General features: G+C 41.2%; 1 protein-coding gene across 4 annotated transcripts in view; it reads left to right on the plus strand.

Moving 5' to 3' along the window:
* The window catches only part of HOOK3 (hook microtubule tethering protein 3), a gene marked incomplete at its 3' end in the record, with an annotated part of 143297 nt that overhangs the window by 25483 nt on the left and 101449 nt on the right, over positions 1–16365 (plus strand). For 3 of the 4 annotated variants that reach the window (XM_084628916.1, XM_084628918.1, XM_084628917.1), the window contains exon 3: positions 8242–8314. In XM_084628916.1, the coding sequence (XP_084485042.1) occupies positions 8242–8314 (73 nt within the window). Of the gene's footprint in view, positions 1–2990; positions 3180–8241; positions 8315–16365 lie in introns of all 4 variants that reach the window. The other variant, XM_084628919.1, reaches the window with a different exon arrangement.

Consider the following 16365-nt stretch of genomic DNA (forward strand, 5'->3'; position numbering starts at 1 on the left):
GGTAATTTATTATTATTTCATCTGCTGGAGTGAATCCCTTCAAGTCATGGTTGAGTCAAACCGGCAAGGCAGTGTAAGGAAACTTGATGCTCATGTAATACAAGATTTGCGTTAAACAGAGAAGGTCTATTTCTAATACTGCCAATCTAGCACCATTCAAAGACCATTCAATTCCTAAAAGATTAAGGGGGGAGGGAACCTCTCTGTGCTTGGGATCGTCATGACTTTTTGTAATAGGCCTTTGATGGATCCAAATATGGATTAAGATGCTGTATACACTGATTCAGAATGCATCACTGTAGTTTGTTGGTAAATGAGGTTTATTTTCAAAGCTTATTTTCAAGTGTATCATACTTACCTATCCTTTATGGAGAGATTTCTGTTTCTGTTTTGAGACTAGGGATAAGCATCTGATATGGCAGGTACTTGTCCCCCACTTTACAGCAGCTGAAGAGGGCCTTCCTCTGTGGCTTCTCCTGACAGGGAGCCTGATACCCCCTGGGGTACATTTGCTGGGAATAAATCTGTCCCGAGATCAACCCATTGGGTGCAATGGGGAGAACTGGTTGGTGGCCTGGCAACTTAGTCCCTGGGCCAGCAGAGCAACCCTATTCTCTTAAAAATGGGGGAGGTGGCTGCTGAGTCTGGCCCTACCCGGCCTCTCTGGCCTTGGGACTTGGTCAATATGGACAATAGGCATGATTCAGTATGACAATTCCTATATTCTTATAAAGAGTCAAGGGACCAACTTTATTCCTTAATATGGGGAAGGTACAGAACATAATCAAAATAATTGCTGGGCAAAAACAAATAAACAAATCTAAAAGTAGTTTTCTGCACAAATCCTCCAAAAGGAAGATTAGGAAATCAAAAAGAATAAAAATAGGTATTAGTTTTTCATCAGCAGTCCCTTATTCCACAGAGGGAAGGAGTAGCAGTCTGCCTGCAGTACACAGGAGGAAGTGGAAGGAAACTCAGAAGTTGTCTAATATTTTGAGGCAATGCTTAAAATGTTTTGTAAGAGGACTTAATATGGAAGAATATAAATGAGGAACTGAAGAGGATAATCCTGGTTTAAAAATGAAGAAAATATTTACCTCCTCCTTGGAACTTTTAAGAAGGTCCTATGCCATATAGTTTCATTCTGCTCTGGAGGAAATTGTATAATAGAATTTGGGAAATACAAATAAGCCCAACAGAAAAGTAATGCAAAAAAGCAGGTTTCATGGAGATTTTCCAGACATGGCTGTTTTACTGAAGTAACAAATAAAACTCTCAAAGGGCAACATCTTGGCACATATCCCACAGATAAGTTGAAGTCCTCCTACACAGAAACAGAGGCATCAGTTATGAAAGCTACGCTGCCTTGTACATGCTTTGTCAGAAAGGAATCCTGGTATGTTCAAACAATATGTCAACAGTTCTAGCTGCTCCTAAGTGTGATTAAAAATGCTCTACTATTCGAATGTTGTTGTTTAGGGGACATTAAAGAGGATGCAAAAAAGAAAACATGTATAGTATGCCCAATTTTAGACTAGCACCATCATTACTAGTCTATGTATCATGAAAGATGAATGTCAATGTTTTAGGCCTAAAAAACAGGAAATCCACAACATAAATCGGGTATTGTAACAACATTAATCTAAAAAGGGACTCTCACCATCTGAAGCAGGAGGGAACATGACAGAATATACTGAGGGAAGGTGAGCACTTGGGATAAGAGATCTTGTTAGTAAATTTTGTAAGAAGTTGAGATTCTAACTTAACTGTTCTTGAATCATGTTTCAGAACATTCATGAAGCTGAGACCATATTGCTACATTATATACTTTAGATATTTGTTAATCATAAAGTTATGCACATGCAAGATCATAGTAGTACATTGTATAGTTTGGGTAGCCATTAATCATGAAGTGATGCATCTGCGTCATACTGTGTATGTCCCATAACTTCATCACTAAGCAGCAGTTGATAGGATTATTTTCTGTATCCACCTGTTGGCCAACACATGTGGCTCACTGGTGTGTATAGTTCAAAATGGGGGTCTGTAGGAATTATGTCTTGTATGTATCAAAAATAAAACTCTTGGGTGACATGGGGAGGGAGCGCTCAGTAGTCTTATTGATCATATTTTTAACCTTTTGTTGGGCCTTGTATCTTGTACACTTCCAGGGGCAGAGTCCCAAGAAAATCAACCCTGACTTACTGTTTCCAGCTGCACAGGGGATATTTATTTATGGTGTGTAGTCGTGATAGGTGAAATGTGTACAGTATAAAATTTGCATTTCCATAGCAGCATTGAAATGGAATGATGCTTTAGTGATTGTTTTTGTTATCACTTCCCCCCCCCAGCTTCAGTGAATGCTAGCTTGAATTCACTTTCCCCATGCAACCAGTGATTTGTAATAAAGGTCAACTAAGCAATTTGTAAGTTCAGGTGATAACCCCCATACAATAATTTGGGCCAGTCTAAATAGACTTTATGGCTGTCAAAGCTCCTGTTAATTGAACTTCATTGCAGAGGCATGCTAGATGGCAAATTTCTAGTTACTGATATACATACATCGGTTTCACAATAATTTTGAATGTCTTACTGCTAAGAAACGCTTCGGAGCAAAAGAGTCTTAATATCAGCTGATTTTGAATTTTTTCAGAGTAGTCATCAGGTATTAAATCGTTTGAAAAGAAAATTACAATTGCTTCTTCTTTTGTAGTGTGGTTGCCTCGATGGATTCTTTTAGGTTCTCAGATATCTATGGCAGTAAACACAGTAGCCAGTGATCACCTGTGTCTCAGAAAGCTTGCCCATAAATCTAACACATTATGAGTATCTCTAAGTATTCAGTTGGTAAGGTGATTGGGAGCCATTAGGCAAAACCATTTTAGAAAATACAGAGGAAAAACATTGGCTCCCATCAGCTATTTAAAAATATATATATATAATTTGAAACAGCCAGTAAAGTTTTCCTTTTGCTCCTTCAATTCAAACAGGTACCACAGAAAGGACTCTTAGTCCAGAGGCAGGCGGGACTGTTCAAGCAAAGGAGGGGGAGTCCAGGGCTGACTTCTCCAGTCCACCATTCCTTCTAGATCAGCAGCATGACTCCCACTCCTGTCCCAAGACAACCAACTAATTGGGGGAAAACTGTCGCAGGAGTAGAAATGCATGACAGGAGACAGGTGGGTGCTAGAAGTTATTCAGAAGAGTTGTTGGGTAAAGTTAAAACAAAGATTTGAGCACTCCAGCAACATCCTTGAATTCAGTGAAGAGCAAATTCACTTCCGAAGCCAATAGATCACTTACTGCGAATAGGTGCTATAGAGCCAGTAACACAGACGTGATGTCTGGTGCTTACTCTAGTTATCTTCAGTAATCCCCAAGAAGACTTGAAGGGTTGTGAGAGTTTGATGTGAAAATCTCTCAACTAGTGCACCTTATTAGAATGGAGAGCTGAAGTCAATCAGGTGACTTAGACTATTTCATCATATCAGTCCCTTTGAGAAAGGTAAACTGTATTATCCCTGCCTGAATTTTTTGAGGGTTGCTCTACACAACTGCCTCCAGTATAAGGTCCTATATCTGAATGTGTCTTCTGCCCATGTGTGTTCACTATGATCCTAGTAATATCAATATCTATCTTCATGGGGGAAGAAGAGAGAATTATATCCATTTCTAGATGGCATCAAGAGTTTCATCAAGAGAAATCAATCAGTTTTGTAAAAGAGCATCAAGAAAGCAGAGTGTTGCTGAAGAAAATATCCACTTAAGGTGCTATTAGACTCCTGACAAGGTGTCAGTTTTCCATGAGTAACCAAAATACAGTCAGCAAGAACACAGCTAATTGGATCAGACAGAGTGTTGGATAGAAATCTGAAGATGTTGGGCATGCTAGTTTCCTGCATCACTGTAGTGATCCGGGCCCATCTCCATATGTGGATTAGGCTGGCACATCTTGTCGCTGAAGCTCATGATGTTTGAAGTTCTGAACACAATAGTATCTGTTTCCCTGTCAGTTTATGAACCTCTGCTTTGATGGAAGGGACTGACCAAATGTTCATCAGGGCAGATTACAGTAGAACTAGAGAGGCAAAACCAAGTCAATATTTTCTGTATTGGGACAGTGCTCGCTATTCTTGCCACGGTAGCTTTTTCCTGGAGGGAGCTCTAGCCAAACTCATGGTTGGCATTCCATGACAATCAGAGAATCTAGGTTACGTTTTGAATGGAGAGTTTACCAGCCTGCCAGTGACTGGAACCCTCACTGGGAGTGAAGTGTCCTTCCTGGGCAAGTACAAAAGGGAGCTGTGGAAAAAGATTCACTCATGTATGGATTCACTCATTTATGGATTCTCCCTCTAAAATGAAATATGAGACATTTAAGACTAAAATGCATATGCAGAGATGGACAAATATCAGGTGTGGGCATCCTGTTTTTTTTGTCCCCTCCCAAGAAGACAGTAAGGGCAGTTGTCTGTTTGGTATTCATACTACACTCATTGCTGAGGAAGGCATAGATGATAGCTACTCTTGACTATCAGAATATTATCCTCCGGACTGAGCAGAACTGAGGTTGACACCAAGTTTTGCACCGTTTCACTAGTGATTGGCATATTTGTTTAATAATTTTCATGACTGTCATTCAGCAAGCTCCTCAAAATCATTTCCCTGCTCATGAGCAGTGTCTCATTCTTGTCCGGCTTAAATTTCAAACCAGCTGTCTCAGAGGAGAATGTAAAACTAGGGTGTCGGCATAAGGATGGCACTGCAGCCTGAAGTGATTGAAGATGTCCAGTAAGTGGCCTCCCATAGCCATTAAATGACTGGGGTGGTAGGAGGAAAATCTTGTGGCAGAACACAGGAGAGTACAATAAGACTTCCTTGACAGCAAGGCACAGGTGATCATTCACTGCCCTCTTGATAAGTCACTCATATGAACCAATGCAGCATGGTCAGTAAGTCTGCTGAAAGATATAACAAGATCAACTTGGACACCTGACTTTTGTTCGTAGCCGAGATCAACCAAAGATACTAGTGTAGTTTTTTAGGTTTATCCAGCCCTCATATAACTGGAATCTATATCGTGCTACAGTTGTCCAGCTGATATTTTCTCACTAAATCTCTAGAATGGGGAGATTTGGGACTGAATGGAAAACAGAGTAAAACAGAAGATGGCTTCTTGTGCAAGGTGTTAAACACCACTTACTTTAAAAGAGACTGGCATGATGCTTTCATGTAGTCATTTAATAATCTTTGTCAATAGTGGAACCAAGCTTTCCTTCCTGGATTTACCTGTTCATGAGAGAGAAGGGTTCATTTCACAGCTAATTGGACAAAGTCTATTTCACACACATAGTGAGATCTATCAGCAAAACCAGATGAAACTCTACCATATATTTTGCATTTGCTGTTTCATGCTTTTGTACTCTTGTGTCCGTAGTCATGGATCTGAGCTATGTCTCTGAATGGGAGCAGTCTGGAGTCATAAGATTGCCTAGTACTTAAAATCATTCTTCCAGTTATGTGTTTTTAGATGCTGTCAGAGAAAAAGAAATATGCCTTAGCCTTCATCATAATTTCCATAGAGGAATGTGTAATATAGCACCTGGAATCTGTTGAGTTGAGACACTGTCACCATTGTGATCTTCTGTCTCCTTTGCCACGTAATCTATCTCAGACCATTTGTTAACTCTGAGGACATTGTAGAGAAAGGGGATACCTGGGAGCTAGTGTAGCAGAAGAAAGAGGACAAAAATTTGTATGGTCTAGCCATCAAAGCGCTAATCTAATGGTTGGCCAGCTGTATCTGAGTTTCGAGCTTTATTTGGATCACAAGGCACATTAGTGGATTTGATAGATTTAAAATAAATGGACCATCCCAAAAGATCACAAAGTGGCTAAGACTTAATAACCGATATACTTTTTTCATATAGGATTCACTTCAACACCACTGGATCGAACAAAGCAATAACAGTGCACAGTGGCAGCACAACTTTTTAAGTCCGCAATCTAAGAATACTTTTTCTTCTTGAAACTGCCTGCATGTTTACCCATTTTGGAGACTCACTAGAGAAGTAGATCCTAATAGCCATACTCGTTCAAAAAGTGCCATCAGTTTTCTGGCTACTGGTGATCAGATTTTGATTTCATTTGTCATAAAAAATGTGGGGGCCCCTATAGCAAAGTGCTCCGTGAAACTGTGCTAGGGGGCATTGCTTTAATGCTGATTAAGATGCGGAAATGTCACCTACTAAATCACTAATTTTTTTTTATTGTTGTTCCCTTTGTCTCTTCTTCGTTCTGTTTGGCTGTTTTCTTTCTGCTTCATTCTGAGTGAGTGTGAGAGAGAGAGAGAGAGAGAGAACATGATTTTGGATACTTGTTTACTGGAACTGACAGTTACATTTAGTTCCTGGCCTCTTTGTAGGTGGGAACATAACTATCAAAATTCTATGTTGGAAAATGTGATTTTTGAATAAACAGTTACCAGTAAGAAACGTTCGCTCTTTTTAGCTAGTCTCTGAACCTTGGGGAGAAAGCCCTAGCAGTTGCTCAGGGAAGATGTCTGCCAGAGGGATAGAAAACAGAGGTGAACAGAAAATATAATGGCAGATTATACAAAACAATAGTGTGCCCTCGTTGAGTACTGTTTTCTATCTTGGTTGCTTCACCTTAGGAGCCAAACTTGGAAAAAACTTGAAAGAAGGGTGACTGTAAAAAAAAAAAAAAAAAAAAAAAAGTTAAAGGTTTGGCGGGGCTTACAAGGAAAATGCTTTTAAAATGCTGGGATTTTTATAGGATAGAAGGGAAAACAATTAAGCAGATGCTCAGAGGAAAATATAAACTAAGTGTTCCTTTTCAACTTTTTCCACTGTATGAGAATGGGTTTATTTGGGTTTTTTTGGTTGAAATTGAAGGGATTACATTTTTAAAGAAATATTTAAAGTTAGTATGTGGGAACTCACTGCTCCAGGAATTCATAAGAAGTACGTGTGTTTGGATTTAAAAAGTCTATTAATTGTATCAATAATAACATACAAGTATGCAAGCTAAATATGGTTATTGTAAGATAATTCAGACTTCATGATTCCAGGCATTAGGTGATTGCTTGTGAGGATTGGAAAGAAAATTTTCCATTTGCAGAACATGGTACAAATTGGCTAGGTGCTTTGTCCAGTTATGCTGGAAGAAGGACAGGAAATGTTTGATGCGGTTTAATTAGGCCGCAACTTTATTCTTAAATGTCTGGGAGTCCTGACAGATAAAAGTGTACAATGCAGGTTATCATTTTAATATATACATGATGGGCCATCCCGCTTACCCATCCTCATCCCCAGCCAACCCAATTCTGGGACTTTACCATCTCTCCCCCTTGAATGAGGGTGGGGGGGTTATAAAGAGGGAGGGGGTTGGCTCCCTGCCATACCACTCATAGGAGCCCTGAACCATCCCCTCCCCTCCAGTTCTGCTCTTTTAAAGAATACCTCCCTTAAATTGGTTACCAATCCTTTTTATCTGATCACTGTATCCCTTCCCTACGGAGTACCTACACTTGGACATCTACCCCACGTTTACATAAAGAGTTGCGACATCATAGCCTAACTCCCATTTCATGTTCACCCTAACTAAGCTCCTCTAATCCTTGTGTGGGGAAGGTGAAAAAAACCCACTTCACCTTGGCTAATGTGATGAGGGAAAAATTCCATCTGTGCCCCCTGTAAAAGGAGCGAGCAGAGGAATGCCCACAGCAGATCCTGATAAAACCTAGTATTTCACCACTTCTGTGGGTGGGAGGGTGGGTGCTGCTCTGTCTGGTCCAGGTAAAAGAGGGCTTTTCCTGCACCGGCATGGACCTATATAATTGCCCCTCTATTCCAGTCACTGGCAGGGGCTGGGTCAGTATCCGCATGCTGACTTGGTCTGCCACTGCAGCAGAAAGTCACTCGCTGTCTCTTTACCACTCAAAGGGGCACGCACCTTTTACAATAAGCCAGACAATGGCCCCCACGGCTTAGGTGTCATTTTAAGAGTATTACAGTCACCTCAAAAGTACTAGGTAAGTATTGGAGGCATTCGGATAACACTATGATGAGCGTGATATAAATATTTAGATAGACTATATTAATATCTATATGTGTATATGCATTTAAATGAACATCAGTATAGGATTCATCTGGAATCTCTAGCTTGTTAGTACTAGAAATTGGTGTTTTTAACATATATGCTAATTTTATTTATTTTCAGAGATCCAGCATACTTTGATGAAAACTGGTTAAACAGAATCAAAACAGAAGTAGGAGATAATTGGAGGCTAAAGGTATTTTCTTCATGCTTTGCTTTTCTACAGTCAGTATTTTAGTTCTTAATAAAATATTTTTTCAGTATTAACTTATTCCTAAATTAAAATATTAGCTTACAGTAGAAGATATCAAACTAACTGTACTAAATGTAATTAAGGATTTCTCATTATCTAAAGTTGTTGGCTCTTTTAGAGTTTAATTCAATGTCAAAAACCAAGTTAATGATGTAAATCCATTTCAGTAATTGGAGAAAACTTATCAGAAAAATAAACCTTAAAAGAGCTTTGAAAATTTTTTTTAAAGAAAATTTCAACAGGTAGGAAATTTGAATGAAGGTAAAAAATTTTTTTTTTTTAATTGCTAAGTATGGAGATGCCCAACCAATTACCCTAAAAATCTTAAGTGCACTTCAGAAAAGACTGTGGAAAAATGACATCTTACTACTCTGCTTCTAAGGTATATTCAGTCATATCTATGATAAAGAGGTAAAATGATGCTACTCTTTACTACAGTGTCCACTCAACTGTGGAAGAGCAAACTATTCTGGTTTGGATTTTGCATAATCATCAGATTTGTTAACTAATTTCTAGTTCCACAATCACTTGTGCAACTCAGTCACCTTGTAATAATATCTTCAATTACACTTTTTTACAAATCCTCAAGTCAATAGAGATTGCACAGGTGTAGTGGAGGGTAGTTTTCGACCTCCACAAACTAGAAAGAACACAGCTAGATGCTGAGATCCCAATGTGGGTTTGAGGAAAAATACCTTCAGTTGTAAATTGAACAAATTTGATCTGAAGATCATTGAGATGTAATCAGATATGCAACCCTACAATGACAGGTTTCAGAGTAGAAGCCCTATTAGTCTGTATCCTCAAAAAAACCAGGAGTACTTGTGGCACCTTAGAGACTAACAGATTTAATCCCATTTCAGGATAGAACCATAGGTGAAAGGTAAACTGCTATCAAAAAGTTGTTTGTGCCTCTTTATTGCTCTTCACCTTTTTCCATAAAAAGGTTGTTTGCTTGTTTTTCCTCCTAGAAATAACAAGCCTCGACTGCTGTTTTTCTTGATCAACTGGAGAACTACTGTCCATAATATCACAATAGGCTGAAAGTTCAACTGCAGCTTTTGCAGATCCCTGTTGAAATTGGGGGAAGGGAACTTTCTCGTACCAGTTTGTCAGGAGTTTGAATTTGACATGAAGGGGAGTGTTCCCCCAAAAAAGTTTAAAGCAGCCATATTAAACTCTTCCCCTCCTAAATGAAGAGAGGGAAAGCAGCTGAGGTTTGTCCGTTGATGTCAGAATCTTAGTAGTTTTTCAATCCTCCACTTTATAAATAAGAATGTGAAGAGCTAATACTTTTCATGCAAGGAGTGTACTAAAGGAAACAAACAAAAAAACCCCAACAACAATGCAACCTTTGAGACCTTTGTAAAAATAATAAAGGGCACAAACAAAATATTTAACTCTTCCTTTTGTAGCCTCGCCACTTGCAGGGATCCTTGATATAAGGAGTATGCATATCTGACAAGTAACACAGTTACAGTTTGTCTTCAGCTCTCTATATATTGGTCATTTAAAACGTGGTGAGTGGGGACATCTTCAGTATGTATACTTAGATGGCGTACCTCCAGATTTAAGATGTCAGTAGCATGTATCTGTGAACATCCTTAATAGTAAAAACAACAAGGCGTCCTTGGGGCACCTTAGAGACTAACAAACTTATTTGGGCATAAGCTTTCGTGGGCTATAACCCACTTCATCAGATGCATGGAGTGAAAAATACACTAGGCAGGTACAAATATACAGCACATGAAAAGATGAGAGTTGGCTTACCAAGTAGGGGGTCAGTGCTAACGAGGCCAATTCAATCAGGGTGGATGTGGCCCATTTCCAACAGTTGACAAGAAGGTGTGAGTATCAACCAAGTCTTTATTTGGGCCTAATTTGATGGTGTCAAGTTTGGAAATTAATTCCAGTTCTGCAGTTTCTCATTGAAGTCTGTTTCTGAAGTTTTTTTGTTGAAGCATTTTGTACACTATCCCACAAGGCTCTGTTATAGTGAATAGAAGAATATTCTGACTGTGTCAGGCACAAGGTAGAGCTTTGTTCCCTGTCTCCAATGTTGCATGGTGTAGTAGTCAAACACTTACACTAGAAGTACAAATCAGTGAAGGTATCCAAGTCTGGGGAATAGATGATGAGGTAGAATACTATGCAGCTGATCTTGTTTTCCTGATGCACCCCCCACGCTGATGACATCCTACTCCAGGTGCCATTGTCATTGAGGAATTTAGTAAAATTACATGGTTATAAATTGAACCTTAAATCAGAGTTTTGATTGTACATTGGAGCTGTGCAAGAATGCATGGCTCAGTGCTACGTTAGCACGCACTTAGATTAAGTATTTGATCATCATAATCTCTTTGATTTGGTCTGAAATCCAAATATTGAATTATTAGCCTTCTCACTTAATCAGTTTTAAAGTGATTTGAATCACTGGGCAAATTTACCAATAACTATGAAGGACAGAGTTGTCCTATTAAAAATGTAGTGTCCTTTTACTATACCAGTGGCAAACTTATCTGTATGATTGAATACTAAAGATTATTCTCAAATTCTGAAGGAACATAAATTGCGTAGGCAGGTCTTAATATTCCCAGTTGCAGAGCATACTTTTGGCTTCAGAGACAGAGAAAAAGGGCAGGAAAAGACCATCGGGGACACATTATAGCACTGGGTACAGGCAGAGCTGTATATACTAGAATTCATTCTACTAGGTAATGCACTGTATCTTAAAATGGACCAAATTTTTTTATTATGTTAAATGCCACTATGTATGTCATTATACTTCTATGTAATAGAATTAAGGAAAGATGCCACATTTCATGTGCAAAATTTTGGATAACCACAGTCATTGGTAATCCATCTTTTCTATTGGTAATGAACACCAAGCTTATCAATTTTGGTTTACGAAATAGGTTTTTTGGGGTTTTTTTTTGTAAAAATCTCTAAAAATGAAAAGATAATTATCTCTTGCCTTGCTTAGTGCAAGAGAAATCCACTTTGCATAATTATATTTTAGATTGCATGCAGAACAGAGATTTTCTATTAAAAACACATTTTGGAAACAGAATGCCAATCATTGTAACTGGGAAACAGCACAAAAAATATTTCATTCTGTTACCAAGGCCTTGCAGTTGTGAACTTCCCTAAACCACAAACTTCAATATTTCAGTGTTCAAAAGATATAGGAATACCATTATCTGAGGAGGACTGGTCAGTTTGAAAAGCAGTTGATAACATTACTGTGCATAATGACTTGAGACAGACACAAATGTCCATAGGTGTTTTATTTCATCACATTTTATGTCTGTGCAGAATATTATTGAATGTGTGGAGGATGGGAACAAAAACTTGGATAATGTCCTCTTTCTCTCATTCACTATGGTAGTTTTCAGAAATTCATAAATTTTGGGGAAAAGTTGAGCAATAAGTTCTCAGTTATCTCCTGTTTGATCCCAAGCTTTTTGTCCTAGATATTTGCCTGGGCAATCAGACTGCAGCATTTGTTTAAAAATGTCATTTATTTCCATTAGTACTAGCAGACTGTGTGTTCAAATATTGGGTAACATTGTCCAACCTTATAATGATAGTTTCTGTTAGACTTTCTACCACTAGAACAGAACATTGGATGTCTTGTGGAAAGGGAGGACATTTTCAAAGATGAATGGCTCTCAGTTTGAAACAGTTTAGGCAAAATGGAATAATCTATTAAATTATGATATAGACTGCTTAGGACTATAACCAAATCTGGACTCTTGAAAACTATTTTTTTGATTCTTGTTCTAGTATAGTTTTATACCACTTTGTGATACTTTGATTATTTAATTCTCTGTTTGTGCAGCAGCACTAATAAAGTTTGGTTTTAAAAAATGATGACTGCTGGACCTGAGTTAGGTGTGTCCCATCCCACCAGCACTCTGTCTTACATTAAATAAATTGGATCTGTCTTCCAAGCCCTAAGATCATATTGACATTGAGTTTTGTTCCACTGCCCCAGCTGGGTGGGATGTAACAAGCATAGAACTGGGTACCATCACCATTCATTGTAGTCCTTTCCATGGTCTACTATCATCCTACATAAGAGAGTCCTCTGGGAGAGGAGCAGTTGCTAACAAATTACCCTTTCAGTTCTCTCAGACAGATAGGAACAGAACCTCCTGCTAGGATCGGCAGGTAAGACTGCAGAATCTCATGGTCATCCACATGAAAGGCTGTGAATTGGTCTGAAAGAGCCTGCACAGACACTTATCTTCATGGCAAGAAGGTGATCAGTGATTAACACAATTAGCTTAGTTTCCACTAAGCCCCAGCTTCTGAACCAGTGCTGCTTCTTTGAGTGATGGTCCCTATTGTGTATTCCACACATGCCATGCATTTGGTTCCAGAAGTGTTTCCAAAGTGTGCCAACTTCGCTACTTTGTCACTAGGTTTAGTGACTTTTTGGTTTCCTTAGTGAGGAAATAATTGTCAACGTGACCAGTGACAAATCTAGTGACTTTCACTGCTGGTTACAGTGACATTCAGAGAAATAAATCACTAATATGTATCACCAAATCATTCACAAACAGCTCAATAGTGTTAATAAAATCATTTCCATTCTCTTCTTATGACATTCTGTTGCACACCAAGTTAATGTTATGTCTCAGTTGTTGTGACAATACTGCTATATAGGTCAGTATGCTGGAGTATGCGGAAGATTGATAAATGAAAGATACTGACTGCAGAAATGAACTGGCTGAGGGGAATACTGAGAATTTCAAGACTGCAGAAAATAATAAATGAAGTGATAAGAAAACAGGGCAAGAAGTAACTCCGTTACAGAAGATTCAAGAAAGACTGCAGTGGTTCGGACATGTGCCCAAGATGCATGTAGGGAGGATACCGTACATGGCAATTCCTTTCAGAGTGTAAGGGTATGTCTACACTACGGAATAAGGTCGAATTTATAGAAGTCGGTTTTTTAGAAATCGGTTTTATATATTCGAGTGTGTGTGTCCCCACAGAAAATGCTCTAAGTGCATTAAGTGCATTAACTCGGCGGAGTGCTTCCACAGTACCGAGGCTAGAGTCGACTTCTGGAGCATTGCACTGTGGATAGCTATCCCACAGTTCCCGCAGTCTCCGCTGCCCATTGGAATTCTGGGTTGAGATCCCAATGCCTGATGGGGCTAAAACATTGTCGCGGGTGGTTCTGGGTACATATCGTCAGGCCCCCGTTCCCTCCCTCTCTCCGTGAAAGCAAGGGCAGACAATCGTTTCGCGCCTTTTTTCCTGAGTTACATGTGCAGACGCCATACCACGGCAAGCATGGAGCCCGCTCAGGTAACCATGACCCTATGTCTTCTGGGTGCTGGCAGACGCGGTACGGCTTTGCTACACAGTAGCAGCAACCTCTTGCCTTGTTGCAGCAGACGGTACAATATGACTGGTAGCCGTCATCGTCACGTCCGAGGTGCTCCTGGCCACGTCGGCTGGGAGCGCCTGGGCAGACATGGGCGCAGGGACTAAATTTGGAGTGACTTGACCAGGTCATTCTCTTTAGTCCTGCAGTCAGTCCTATTGAACCGTCTTATGGTGAGCAGGCAGGAGATACGGATTGCTAGCAGTCGTACTGTACCATCTTCTGCCGGGCAGGCAAGAGATGAGGATGGCTAGCAGTCGTACTGTACCATCTTCTGCCGAGCAGGCAAGAGATGAGGATGGCTAGCAGTCGTACTGTACCATCTTCTGCCGAGCAGCCATGAGATGTGGATGGCATGCAGTCCTTCTGCACCGTCTGCTGCCAGCCAAAGATGTAAAAGATAGATGGAGTGGATCAAAACAAGAAATAGACCAGATTTGGTTTGTACTCATTTGCCTCCTCCCCTGTCTAGGGGACTCATTCCTCTAGGTCACACTGCAGTCACTCACAGAGAAGGTGCAGCGAGGTAAATCTAGCCATGTATCAATCAGAGGCCAGGCTAACCTCCTTGTTCCAATAAGAACAATAACTTAGGTGCACCATTTCTTATTGGAACCCTCTGTGAAGTCCTGCCTGAAATACTCCTTGATGTAAAGCCACCCCCTTTGTTGATTTTTAGCTCCTTGAAGCCAACCCTGTAAGCCGTGTCATCAGTCACCCCTCCCTCCATCAGAGCAACGGCAGACAATCATTCCGCGCCTTTTTTCTGTGCGGACGCCATACCAAGGCAGGCGTGGAGACCGCTCAGCTCACTTTGGCAATTAGAAGCACGTTAAACACCCCACGCATTATCCAGCCGTATATACAGCACCAGAACCTGGCAAAGTGATACCAGGCAAGGAGGCGACGTCAGCGCGGTCACGTGAGTGATCAGGACATGGACACAGATTTCTCTGAAAGCATGGGCCCTGCCAATGCATGCATCATGGTGCTAATGGGGCAGGTTCATGCTGTGGAACGCCGATTCTGGGCTCAGGAAACAAGCACAGATTGGTGGGACCGCATAGTGTTGCAGGTCTGGGACGATTCCCAGTGGCTGCGAAACTTTCGCATGCGTAAGGGCACTTTCGTGGAACTTTGTGACTTGCTTTCCCCTGCCCTGAGGCGCATGAATACCAAGATGAGAGCAGCCCTCACAGTTGAGAAGCAAGTGGCGATAGCCCTGTGGAAGCTTGCAACGCCAGACAGCTACCGGTCAGTTGGTAATCAATTTGGAGTGGGCAAATCTACTGTTGGGGCTGCTGTGATGCAAGTAGCCCACGCAATCAAAGATCTGCTGATATCAAGGGTAGTGACCCTGGGAAATGTGCAGGTCATAGTGGATGGCTTTGCTGCAATGGGATTCCCTAACTGTGGTGGGGCCATAGACGGAACCCATATCCCTATTTTGGCACTGGAGCACCAAGCCGCCGAGTACATAAACCGCAAGGGGTACTTTTCAGTAGTGCTGCAAGCTCTGGTGGATCACAAGGGACGTTTCACCAATGTCAACGTGGGATGGCCGGGAAAGGTACATGACGCTCGCATCTTCAGGAACTCTGGTCTGTTTCAAAAGCTGCAGGAAGGGACTTTATTCCCAGACCAGAAAATAACTGTTGGGGATGTTGAAATGCCTATAGTTATCCTTGGGGACCCAGCCTACCCCTTAATGCCATGGCTCATGAAGCCGTACGCAGGCAGCCTGGACAGTAGTCAGGAGCTGTTCAACTACAGGCTGAGCAAGTGCAGAATGGTGGTAGAATGTGCATTTGGACGTTTAAAGGCGCGCTGGCGCAGTTTACTGACTCGCTTAGACCTCAGCTAAACCAATATTCCCACTGTTATTACTGCTTGCTGTGTGCTCCACAATATCTGTGAGAGTAAGGGGGAAACGTTTATGGCGGGGTGGGAGGTTGAGGCAAATCGCCTGGCTGCTGGTTACACACAGCCAGACACCAGGGCGGTTAGAAGAGCACAGGAGGGCGCGGTACGCGTCAGAGAAGCTTTGAAAACCAGTTTCATGACTGGCCAGGCTACGGTGTGAAAGTTCTGTTTGTTTCTCCTCCATGAAACCCCCCGCCCCTTGGTTCACTCTACTTCCCTGTAAGCTAACCACCCTCCCCTCCTCCCTTCAATCACTGCTTGCAGAGGCAATAAAGTCATTGTTGCGTCACATTCATGCATTCTTTATTCGTTCATCACACAAATAGGGGGATGACTACCAAGGTAGCCCAGGAGGGGTGGTGGAGGAGGGAAGGAAAATGCCACACAGCACTTTAAAAGTTTACAACTTTAAAATTTATTGAATGACAGCCTTCTTTTTTTGGGGCAATCCTCTGTGGTAGAGTGGCTGGTTGGCCGGAGGCCCCCCGACCGCGTTCTTGGGCGTCTGGGTGTGGAGGCTATGGAACTTGGGGAGGGGGGCGGTTGGTTACACAGGGGCTGTAGCGGCAGTCTGTGCTCCAGCTGCCTTTGCTGCAGCTCAACCATACACTGGAGCATACTGGTTTGGTCCTCCAGCAGCCTCAGCATTGAATCCTGCCTCCTCTCATCA

Source organism: Lepidochelys olivacea (genome assembly GCF_965140295.1).
Source record: "Lepidochelys olivacea isolate rLepOli2 genome assembly, chromosome: 5".
Classification (NCBI taxonomy): domain Eukaryota; kingdom Metazoa; phylum Chordata; order Testudines; family Cheloniidae; genus Lepidochelys; species Lepidochelys olivacea.